General features: G+C 65.3%; 2 protein-coding genes across 2 annotated transcripts; one reads left to right on the top strand and one right to left on the bottom strand.

Annotated features, from left to right (window-relative positions):
- The first annotated feature begins 1,139 nt into the window (after window positions 1-1,139).
- Window positions 1,140-2,377, top strand: LOC137466496 (forkhead box protein P3-like). The gene is made up of 2 exons (XM_068178223.1): window positions 1,140-1,307; window positions 2,186-2,377. Exons 1-2 carry the CDS (start codon window positions 1,140-1,142, stop codon window positions 2,375-2,377), a joined length of 360 nt encoding a protein of 119 aa, XP_068034324.1.
- Window positions 2,378-2,714: 337 nt separating this feature from the next.
- CCDC22 (coiled-coil domain containing 22) lies at window positions 2,715-9,774 on the bottom strand. Its single transcript, XM_068178224.1, is given in 19 exon segments — window positions 2,715-2,857; window positions 3,134-3,208; window positions 3,335-3,394; window positions 4,280-4,375; window positions 4,649-4,756; window positions 5,497-5,541; window positions 5,543-5,599; window positions 6,277-6,393; window positions 6,584-6,703; window positions 6,905-7,024; window positions 7,176-7,247; window positions 7,379-7,438; window positions 7,440-7,586; window positions 7,857-8,026; window positions 8,266-8,332; window positions 8,417-8,523; window positions 8,616-8,748; window positions 8,937-9,114; window positions 9,633-9,774. Coding segments are annotated over 19 exon segments (1,896 nt in total). The 5' UTR covers window positions 9,683-9,774; the 3' UTR covers window positions 2,715-2,743.
- Between the last annotated feature and the right edge of the window lie 1,724 nt (window positions 9,775-11,498).

The following is an 11,498-nucleotide window of genomic DNA, read 5'->3' as shown; positions in this document are numbered from 1 at the left end:
CCCCCCCAGTCACCTCGTAATGTCCCCAAACCTGCCCTGCTCCCCCAAGTGTGTCCCCAGAGCCCCCCCAAAAGTGTCCCCATGTGCTGCCCCCAAACCATCCTGAACTGTCCCCAAAGCCCCCCCAAGTTTGTCCCCAACCCTCTCCTGCCCCTGCAATGTCACCAATGTCCCCAGTGTCCCCCCATGTTCCCAATGCCCTAATGTCCCTCAATGTCCCCAATGTCCCCCCAGTGTCCCCAAGCCCCTCAATGTCCCCCAAGCCCTTCAATGTCCTCCCATGTCCCCAGTGTCCCCAAGTCCCTCAATGTCCCCAAGTCCCTCAATGTCCCCAAAGTTCCCCCATGTCCTTCAATGTCCCTCATGTCCCCAATGTCCCCAAAGTCCCCCATGTCCCCAGTGTTCCCCATGTCCTTCAACGTCCCCAATGTCCCCAAGTCCCCAATGTCCCCCAGGTCCCCAAAGTCCCCCATGTCCTTCAATGTCCCTCATGTCCCCAGTGTCCCCAAGCCCATCAATGTCCCCAATGTCCCCAAGTCCCTCAATGTCCCTCATGTCCCCAAGTCCCTCAATGTCCCTCATGTCCCCAATGTCCCCAATGTCCCCATGTCCCCAAAGTCCCCCATGTCCCCAGTGTCCCCAGTGTCCCTCAATGTCCCTCAATGTCCCCAAGTCCCTCATGTCCCCAATGTCCCCAAGTCCCTCAATGTCCCCAATGTCCCCAAGTCCCTCAATGTCCCTCATGTCCCCAATGTCCCCAAAGTCCCCCATGTCCCCAGTGTTCCCCATGTCCTTCAATGTCCCAAATGTCCCCAAGTCCCTCAATGTCCCTCATGTCCCAAATGTCCCCAAGTCCCTCAATGTCCCTCATGTCCCCAATGTCCCCAATGTCCCTCATGTCCCCAAGTCCCCCAACGTCCCCAAGTCCCTCAATGTCCCTCATGTCCCCAAGTCCCTCATGTCCCCAATGTCCCCAAATCCCCCATGTCCCCAAAGTCCCCCATGTCTCCAGTGTTCCCTCATGTCCTTCAATGTCCCCAATGTCCCCAAGTCCCCAATGTCACCCAGGTCCCCAAAGTCCCCCATGTCCCCAGTGTTCCCCATGTCCTTCAATGTCCCTCATGTCCCCAAGTCCCTCAATGTCCCTCATGTCCCCAATGTCCCCCAATGTCCCCAATGTCCCCGCGCGCCCCCGCCCCCCCCAGGCCATCCTGGAGTCCCCGCAGCGGCAGCGCCCCCTGGCGGAGATTTACCACTGGTTCAGCCGCAGGTTCGGCTTCTTCCGGCACAACACCCGCACCTGGAAGGTGAGGACCCCCAAAAACAGCCCCGGGACCCCCGAAGAAACAACCTCAGCAACCCCGAATCCACCCCGGGACCCCCCAAAACAGCTCTGGGAACCCCAAACCCACCCCAGGAACCCCAAACACACCCCGGGAACCCCGCCGGGATCCCAGAACACCCCCCAGTACCCCCAGACAACCCCTTTGGGACCCCAAACACCCCCCAGGAACCCCCTGGGACCTCTGAACAACCCCCCCGGGACCCCCAACACACCTTGAGAACCCCCTGGCAACCCCACACAACCCCCACCAGGACCCCAAATATACCCCAGGACCCCAAACATATCCTGGGACCCACCCCCAGACCCCGAAACACATCCCGTGACCCCAAAACAGCCCCCCAGGACCCCAAACTGGCCCCACAACCCACAGACATCCCCCTGGGATCCCCCTCAGGACCCCCAGATATCCCTGGGACTTCCACGAACTCCTGGGACATCTCCAACCCCCCCTGCACCCCCATTCTGGGGGTCCCCCCAACTCCTCCCCAGCAGAGACCCTCCCACTCTCCATCACCACCACTGAGGACACCCCAACCTCCCCCAGCACCCCAAAATATTACCACTCCACCGGTGGACCCCCAATCCTGCCCTTTGGGACCCCAATGCTGCCCTGAACTCCCCCCCACCCACTCCAAAAAAGGCGGGGGGGCCCCCAAATTCTCCCAGCACCTCTCCAACCATCCCCCCCCTATCCACAACAGCTCAGACACTTCCACCTCCTCCCCAACACCCTCAAAACCCCTAAACCCTCCCTAGAGACCCCCAAAAAACCCCTCAGGGAATGTGGGGGGGGGTGTCGTCCAGCCCCCCGATTTTGGGGTGTCGCCCCTACCCCCCCAGAACGCCGTGCGCCACAACCTGAGCCTGCACAAGTGCTTTGTGCGGGTGGAGGCCGCCCGTGGCGCCGTCTGGACCGTGGACGAAGCCGAGTTCCGGCGTAAGCGGGGCCAGCTCTACCCAGGTACGCCAAAAACTCCTCCCCGGACACCCCAAAACGCCCCCAAGCACCCCAAAAACCCACGTGGGGCGTAACTCCCCCAAAACCACCCTGCTCACCCTGGGATGCTCCTCTAACCTCCACAGGGACTGTGACCTCAAGTACTTTATGCCCCCCCGGAGCTGATGAGGAACCCCAAAACTACCCTAAGACCCCCAAAACCACCTCCAAGACCCCGCCCCAACCCCAGGAGGAACACGACACCCCCAAATCCTCCCTGCCACGAGCAACACGACACCCCCAAACTGCTGCACCGGGATTTATTGAAACCATAAAGGAACCGTTCTCCCTCCCACTGTGGGGGCATTTTGTGGGGGGCTACACGGGCACCCCCACACCCCGCTGAGTGCGGGGACACCCCCAGGGGGTTTTGGGGTGCGGATCCCCCCCCGGTTTCGGGGTCAGGCGTGGCGGGCACGAGCGACCAGCAGCGCGTTCTCCTCCCGCAGCGCCCGGCAGTCGCTGAGGATCCGCTCCAGGCTGGCCGGGAGCTTGGCACTGGTCTCCCCCTCGATCTGGGGGGGGGATTTCCAGAATGAGGGGTGGGGGGGGGGAAACGGGGGGGGGGGGGGGGGGGGGGGGGTAAGAATTTGGGGGGCAAAATAGGGGGTAAAAATTGGGGGGGAGTAAAAATCAGGAGGAAAGATTTGAGGAGGGGCACAGCAAGGAGATTTGAGGGGCCAATACCCCACAAAAGATGGGGGGGGGCCCAGAGGCACCAGAAATTCTTTTCCCCCCGCCCCCCAAAAATCCACCCTGCCCCCCAAAACCAAGCCCCCCCAAACCCCCACCTGCTCCTCCAGGTCCCGGATCTCCCTCTGGATGGTTCCCGTGTCCTCGATGGTCCGAATCAGCTGGGCACAGTTCTGGGGGGGGGGGGGGGCAAAAAGAGGGGTTTATAGGGACCCCCCCAAAATTCCAGCCCCCCCCCTTTTCCCCCAGTGACCCTCCCAGTTGCACCTGGACCCCCCCGGACCCCCCAGCCCCGTTACCTCGTGCAGAGCTGCCAGGTACTTGTAGGCTTTTCTCACCACCTCATCCCGCTTGGCGTCCTGGGGAGGGGCACAGGGAAAGTTTGGGGGGCACAGGGACATTTTGGGGGCAAACGTGACAGTTTGGGGGGGCACGGGGACAGTTTAGGGGGCACAGGGACAGTTTGGGGGGCACAGGGACAGTTTGGGGGGCAAAGGGACATTTTGGGGGCAAACGTGACAGTTTGGGGGGGCACGGGGACAAATTGGGGGGCACATGTGACAGTTTGTGGGGCACAGGGACAGTTTCGGAGGCACAGGGGCATTTTGGGGGGCAAAGGTGACAGTTTGGGGGGCACAGGGACAGTTTGTGGGGCACAGGGACAGTTTCGGAGGCACAGGGACAGTTTGGGGGGCACGGGGACAGTTTGGGGGGCACAGGGACAGTTTGGGGCGCAAAGGGACATTTTGGGGGGCACATGTGACAGTTTGTAGGGCAAAAGGAACATTTTGGGGGTAAACGTGACAGCTTGGGGGAGCACGGGGACAAATTGGGGGGCACATGTGACAGTTTGGGGGGCACAGGGACACTTTGAGGGGCACAGGGACAGTTTTGGGGGGCACAGGGCCAGTTTGGGGGGCACGTGTGACAGTTTGTAGGGCAAAGGGACATTTTGGGGGGCACAGGGACATTTTGGGGGCAAACGTGACAGTTTGGGGGGGCACGGGGACAAATTGGGGGGCACATGTGACAGGTTTTGGGGGCGCAGGGACACTTTGAGGGGCACATGTGACACTTTGGGGGTCACAGGGACACTCTGGGGGGGTCCCAGCGCCTCATCCCTTTGGGGACATCCCATACAGGGGGGTACCACTGAATGCACCTCTCCCCCCCCAGCCCCCCAGCCCCCCCCCAAAATCCCAGCGTGACCCCCCCCCCCCCCCCTTTTTGGGGTGCCCCCCCACCTTGAAGAGCAGCTCGTCGGTGACGCTGAAGGTCCTCTCCAGTTTCCCTGCCAGGGCGTTGATCTCCTTCTGCAGCGCCCGCGTGTCCTCCAGGATCTGGGGGGGTCCCCGGGGGGGGTGGTCAGGGCTGGGGGGGGGGGGACACGACCCCCCCAAACCCCCCCCTTCCAATTTGGGGGTGCACACAGCCCCCCACAACCCCCCCCCCAGCTCCTCCAAAATAGAACCAAACACCCCAAGATCCCCCCCCCCCAAGCCTCTTCAGGCTGCCTGAGGGACCCCAAAACTCTCCCACTGCCGCCCCCTACAAGAGTTGGGGTCCCCCCACACCGTCAGAACCCCCCAAAATTCCCCCCCCCCAGCCCCCACCTTGCCAATCTCCTCCTTCTGCTTGCGGATGTTGCCCACGATCTCCAGGATGCGCTGGGTGTAAACGGCGCGGGAGACGTCGCGGGGCAGCGCCTCCAGCTCGGCCACCTGCGGGGAGGGGTCAGCAGGGCCCCCCAACACCCTGGGCACCCCAAAACCTCCCCTGGGCACCCCAAAGCCATCCCAAAACCACCCCTGGACACCCCAAAACTACCATAAACCTCCCTGGGCACCCCAAAGCCATCCCAAAACCACCCCTGGACACCCCAAAACTACCATAAACCTCCCCTGGACACCCCAACACCATCCCAAAACCACCCCTGGACACTCCTAAACTCCCCTGGGCACCCCAACACCATCCCAAAACAACCCTTGGGCACCCCAAAACTACCATAAACCTCCCCTGGGCACCCCAAAACCTCCCCTGGGCACCCCAAAACTACCATAAACCTCCCCTGGGCACCCCAAAACCACCCCTGGGCACCCCAAAACTACCACAAACCTCCCCTGGGCATCCCAAAACCACCCCTGGACACCCCAAAACCTCCCCTGGGCACCCCAACACCATCCCAAAACCACCCCTGGACACCCCAAAACTACCATAAACCTCCCCTGGATACCCCAAAACCACCCCTGGGCACCCCAAAACCAGCCCTGGGCACTCCAAAACTAACCCAAACCTCCCCTGGGCACCCCAAAACCACCTCAAACAACCCCAAATCACCTCAAGCCCCCCCCCAGTGACCTCTGAGCCCCCCAAAACACCTCAAGGGCCCCCCCAAACCTCCCCAGTGACCCCTGAGCCCCCCCAAAACACCTCAAGGTCCCCCCAGTGCCCCCAGTCCCACCAGCTGGGCGTGCAGGGTTTCTTTCCGCCGCGCCTCCTCGGCGGCCCGCGCGGCTGCGCTGGAGCAGCGCCCGCGTCTCCGCCAGGCGCCGCGACGACTCTCGCTGGCAGGGGGGACAGAGGGGTCCCCAAAGTCACCTCCAGTCCTGGGGGGACAGGGAACCCCCAAACCCAGCCAGCAGGAGGACCTGGAGACCCCCCAAAATCCCCCACAATGGACTGCAGGGCCCCCAGAAGCATCAGGAAGGGGAGCTCAAATTCGCCAGGGAGGGACCCCAAAATAGACGAGGGAAAGATCTGAGGACCCCAAAACCGACAGGGAAAGGACTCCGGGGACCCCAAAACCTCCTGGGACGAGACTCCAAAACCACGAGGAACCCTAAAACCTATCAGGGAGCCCCAAAACCCACAGGAAATGGACTGCAGGCACCCCAAACCTACTGAGAAGAGACCTCCGAGATCCCAGAATCTACCTGGGGGGGACACGGAAACCCCCAAACCCACGGGGGGAATCTGGGCACCCCAAACCCACTAGGAAGGGAGCTCGGAAGCCCCAGGGACCCCAAAACCAACCTGGGGACCCCCCAAATCCGCAAGGAAGAACCTGAGACCTCCCAAACCCATAAGGAAGAAGCCCCACAACCCCCATTTGTGAATGCGTGCACCCCAAACCTGCTGGGGAGGCGATTCCAGCCCCCAGGGGAAGGGAAGGGAAGGGAAGGGAAGGGAAGGGAAGGGAAGGGAAGGGAAGGGAAGGGAAGGGAAGGGAAGGCCCCGTTACCTGGGCCGAGTCGCGCAGGGCTCGGAGCTGCCGGTACTCGGCCAGGAGGGGCCCCCGGTGCCGCTCCCACTGCCCGGCCAGGCTGACGATGCGGCGGCTGCTGGACTCCACCACCAGCTGTGGGCAGTGCCAGGGCCCCCGAACCGCTGACAACCCCAGACTGACCCCCCCAGACAGACAGACACCCACCCCCGGCAAACCACCCCTCCTTCACCTGCCCCTCACCGAGACCATTCTCTACCCCAACCTGCCCCCCCAAACCCCTCCCCAGATCTGCTGGGACCCCCAAATCCCCCCAGCCCCTCACCTGCAGCTTGGCCATGTTGTTCTGCGCGTCCGGCAGCAGCTCCACCGCCCTGGCCTTGACCCGCAGGGCGTCCTCGCGCCCCCCCAGAGCCCCCCGGCCCTGCCGCACCTCGGCCTCCGCCTGGGCATGGAGGGGAAGATGGTCAGGGCACCCCAAAACCCCCCCTGTGCCCCCCCAGAGCCCCCTGCACCTCTGCCTGGGCATGGGGGCGATCCTTCAGGTCACCCCAAAACCCTCCCTGTGCCCCCCGTACCCCTGCCTGGGCATGGAGGGTCAGTCACAGCACCCCAAAACCCCCCTGGACCCCTCCCCAGTGCCCACCTGGGTGAGGCTGAGCTGGGCCGCTCGGATCTGCCCCCGGCACCCCTCGATTTCAGCCTCCAGCCGGGCCAGGGTCTCCTCCAGCGCAGCCTCTTCGCTGGCCTGGCGTGAGCCGGCATCCTGGGAGGGGGGCACGTGGCCGTGGTGGGGAGAGTGACCGCTCAGAGCCTCCAGGGTGGCCCAGAGTGACCGCTCAGAGCCTCCAGGGTGGCCCAGAGTGACCACTCAGAGCCTCCAGGGGACTCCAGAGTGACCAACACCCCCCACTCACCTCCTCGGGGCCCTTCGGGGGCTGCAGGGTCTCGGCAGCCACCTGGATCTGCTGCAGCAGCACTTGGGGGTCCTGGGGATGAGAGCCCAGAGTGGGTCAGAGCCTGGGGAGGGGACAAACCAACCCCCCAGCTCCCCAAATCCAACCCACAGCCCCCCAAATCCAATCCCCAGCCCTCCCCCCACAACTGTAGCCCCCCCCACCTGTTCGTGGGTCAGGTGCTGGGTGCGGGTGAAGCGGGACCCCTTGGGCAGGGCCCCCCCCGGCCCCCCCAGCCCCAAAAGCCTCCTGGAGCCAGGCAGGGTCCAGGGGGGGCCCCGGGGAGGGTCCCTGGGCGCAGGGGGGACACGCCTGGCGCAGGGACTCCAGCGCCCGGAGCCGTGCCCGGAGCCGCTTCCGCTCCAGGTATTCCTGGGGGGGTGAGAAAAAGGGGGGTCAGACCTGGAGGGAACCCTGAAACAGCCCCCAAAAATCCCTGACACAGCCCCCAAGACTCCCCAGAACAGCCCCCAAAAATCCCTGACACAGCCCCCAAGACTCCCCAGAACAGCCCCCCCCTCAAACTACTACAGCAGCAGGGGCCCCCTGCTACAGAGGGGGCCCCTCCCTCAAACTCCTGGGAGTGAGAGAAAGGGCCCCCCCCAAACCGTGGGGACCCCCAGGGCTGCCCGGGGGTCTCACCTGGGGGGGCAGGCGGGAGGCCAGGCCGGGGCCCCCCCACTCGGCCTCCCAGTCGTGGCGGGCGTTGAGCTGGGCCGTGTGGCTCTCCAGCAGGGCCGGGGGGGTCTGCGAGGAAAGGGGGGGCTGTGCTGGCACCGGGGGGGTGGCCCCCCCAAAATACTCCTGCAGCTCTGCGGGGACAGCGGGGAGTGAGCAGAACCCCCCCCCAAAACAAGGATGCCCCAACCTCCCCCCCAAGTATTACTGTGGGGACCCCCAAAATTCTGACACCCCCTTCCTGTGGGGCACAGCACTCCCACACCCCAAACCCTTAGGGTGACACCCCCAAATGTCACATGGCGGTCCCCAAATTTGGGGCAAGAACGACCCCCCCCCTGCCCCCAACACCCCAAATGCCCCCAGCTCTCACCTGGGGATCCCCCGCTTTGGGGCAGGACCAGGGGACAGGTAGTGAAGGGCTGGAGGTGACTTGTGCCCTACAAAGGGTTAATTAGCGGGTTAATTAGCGGGTTAATTGCTGCCCCAAATGAGGTGGGAGCCTCCCCCGGCTCAGGGCTCACCTGCAGCCGCTGCAGTCGCGGCGTGCGGCACACGGGGGGCACCCAGGGGGTCCCCAGCTGCTCCCGGATCCGGGCACCGATGGCTCGGAGCAGCGCCCCCGATTTCCCTGGGGAAGGGAACAACGAGGGGGTCACACCCCCCAAAATCCCCCCACCCCCCCCCCCCGTCCCGGGGCTCCCCAAAATCCCGGGCCCGTACCGGGGGGCTCGGCCCCGCGCTCGCCCTCGTCCCGCGGCAGCTTCTCCACGAGGAAGAGGAGCAGGCGCCGCGTGTCGTGCTCGGAGCTGTACAGGAACGTCTGGTACCCCACGTCACCCCCAAATCCCAGCTCCTGCGGGAAGGGGAGCCATTGGGGACACCCCAAAATTGTTGCGGTCCCCGCTTTGAGGGGGATTTGGTGGCTTCTGGCGGGTTTGGGTGCCATAAATCCCCCCCGCTCCCGAAAACCGCAGCTCCCGGGGGAGAGCGCTGAGCTGGGGGGCACCGCCAGTTTTGGGGTGTCGCGGGGTTCGGGGGTACCTGGCAGGCCGCGGCCAGGTCGGAGGCGAGGCGGAAGCGTGCGGAGATGCCGGGGGGCAGCAGGGGGCTCAGCGGGGCCCCCAGCGCGGGGCGCACGGCCCGGAGGCACCGCACGGCCGCCTCCACCACCAGCTCGGGGGTCAGGTCCCGCACGCTCTGCACCTCGGGGGGCACCGCCCTGCGCGGGGGAGCGCGGCCGTGGGGACCCCCAAATCCTGACAGCCCCCGTGGGGACCCCCCACATCATCACAGACCCCCCAAATTCGTGATAATCCTCCCCCCGTCCTGTGGGGCACGGCAATCCCATATCCCAAACCCCGGGGTCACCCCCATCTTCAGTCTCCCCCAGACTCCCAAAAACTGCTCGTAGCTCCAAGAGACCCCCCAAACTCCCCCCTCAAAAGTCCTCAGGCTCTGCCCCGTGACCTCCCCCAACCCCCCCCCTCAGGGACCCCCAAATATCCAGTCAGCCCCCCCCCCCCCCCCAGCTAGCTCAGGACCCCCACAACCTCCCCAGGGACCCCCACCCAAACCCCTCGGCGTCCTCCCAGCGACCCCCCAAGCTCCCATCGGGGTGTCCCTCCGCCCTTCCACAGCCTCCCCCTCTCAGAGACCCCAAATTCCTCAGTGCCCCCCCCGGAGACCCCCGCCCCGAGCCTCCCCCCACCCAAATCCTCCCGGTCCCGCCCCACTCACGTCCCCGCCTGGCGCAGGGAGTGGATCAGGATCTTGTCCACCTCCTCCATGGCTGGGAGGTTCGAGGGGGGGTCCCCAAATCCTGAGGGGGGGATTTGGGGAGACCGGGGGCTCCCGCACACAGCGCGCGACCGCCGCTCACGTGAGGAGGAGAGGGGCAGGGCGCCGCGCGCGGGGCACGATGGGAGTTGTAGGCGGCGGTGGCGGAACCGCGGGACATGACGGGAGTTGTAGGCGGCAGTGGCGGAGCATGACGGGAGTTGTAGGCGGCGGTGGCGGAGCATGACGGGAGTTGTAGGCGGCGGCGTGTGGCGGGAAATTGCAGGGGCTGGAAAATGGGGGGCGTGAGGGGCCCTGAGGGGAATGTGAGGGGAAGGAATGGCACCCAGCAGGTGTCTGAGGAGAAAACGGTGCCCGTGAGGGGAGGGAGAGCGAGAAATGTCACCTGTGGGGTCGGAGGGGCAGCGCGGGGGGGAGATGGAGCCCGTGAGGGCGGTGGGGGAATGGAACCTGTCAGGGGGGACGGGGGAAATGGCACCTGTGAGGGGAGAATCGCGTGAAGGGAGGATGTGGCACCTGGGGACGCGTTTAGGGTGGCCTTGGCAGTGCGGAAGGAACGATGGCACTCGATGGTTTTGAGGGCTTTTCCCGGCCTGCACAATTCTGTGATTCTGTGCAAGTGGCACCTGTAGGGTCTGAGGGGGCAGTGGCGCCTGTCTGGGGACACCGCGACACCGCGTGGCATGCGAGGGGAGCGGAGGTGGCAGCGCGTCCCTCACGCGCCTGTTCCTGTCCCCTCACACGGGTGTGACTCTGACCCCCCACACCTGTCCCCAGCCCCCCACACCTGTTCCCAGCCCCTCTCACCTGTCCCCAGCCCCCCACACCTGTCCCCAGCCCCCCAAACCTGTCCCCAGCCCCTCTCACCTGTCCCCAGCCCCCCAAACCTGTCCTTGACCCCCCACACCTGTCCCCAGCCCCTCTCTCCTGTCCCCAGCCCCCCAAACCTGTCCCCAGCCCCCCACACCTGGCCTTGACCCCCCACACCTGGCCTTGACCCCCCAAACCTGTCCCCAGCCCCCCACACCTGTCCCCAGCCCCTCTCTCCTGTCCCCAGTCCCCCAAACCTGTCCCCAGCCCCCCACACCTGGCCTTGACCCCCCAAACCTGTCCTTGACCCCCCACACCTGTCCCCAGCCCCTCTCTCCTGTCCCCAGCCCCCCAAACCTGTCCCCAGCCCCTCTCTCCTGTCCCCCCCCCCCACGCGTGTTCCCGGACACGTGGCCAGCGCTGCCCCCCCCGCCCCCCCCCCCGTTAATCCCCGTTAATCCCCGGCAGGGACGAGCCGGGACGAGCCCTGGGGAGGCCGGGGAGAGACCCCGGTGCCCACAGACCCCCCGACCCCCCCCAAACACCCCCGGCCCCCCAGATCCCCCCAGTCCATCCCCTCAATGATCCCAAATCCCAACAGACCCCACAAATCCCCTTGAAAGTCCTTTGGACCACCCTCCCCCCCCCACCCCCGCCAGGGTACCCCGAACCCTCCAGGGTACCCCAAACTCTCCCGGACACTCCTAAACGCCCCCAGACCAGGTACCCCTCCAGAAACACCCCCCCAAGCCCCCCACCATGTCAGAGTCAGAGGAGAACGGAGAGGGTGAGTCTGGGGGCGCTCCTGGGTGAAAGTGAGGGTTCAAGGGGGGGGTCCCCCAGGGTTTTGGGGGATCCCTGGTCTATGGGTCGGGGGTCACTGCGGGTCTGGGGGTCCCAGGGTGGGAGGGGTTTGCAGGGTTGGGGGTCCAGGAGGGGTTGGGGGCACCCCCAATGGGAAGGGGCTGTTCTGGGGTGGTCACTCTGTGTCCAAGT

Source organism: Anomalospiza imberbis, unplaced genomic scaffold (genome assembly GCF_031753505.1).
Source record: "Anomalospiza imberbis isolate Cuckoo-Finch-1a 21T00152 unplaced genomic scaffold, ASM3175350v1 scaffold_231, whole genome shotgun sequence".
In the NCBI taxonomy this organism is placed as follows: domain Eukaryota; kingdom Metazoa; phylum Chordata; class Aves; order Passeriformes; family Viduidae; genus Anomalospiza; species Anomalospiza imberbis.
This window is presented reverse-complemented; position numbering and strand designations above follow the sequence as displayed.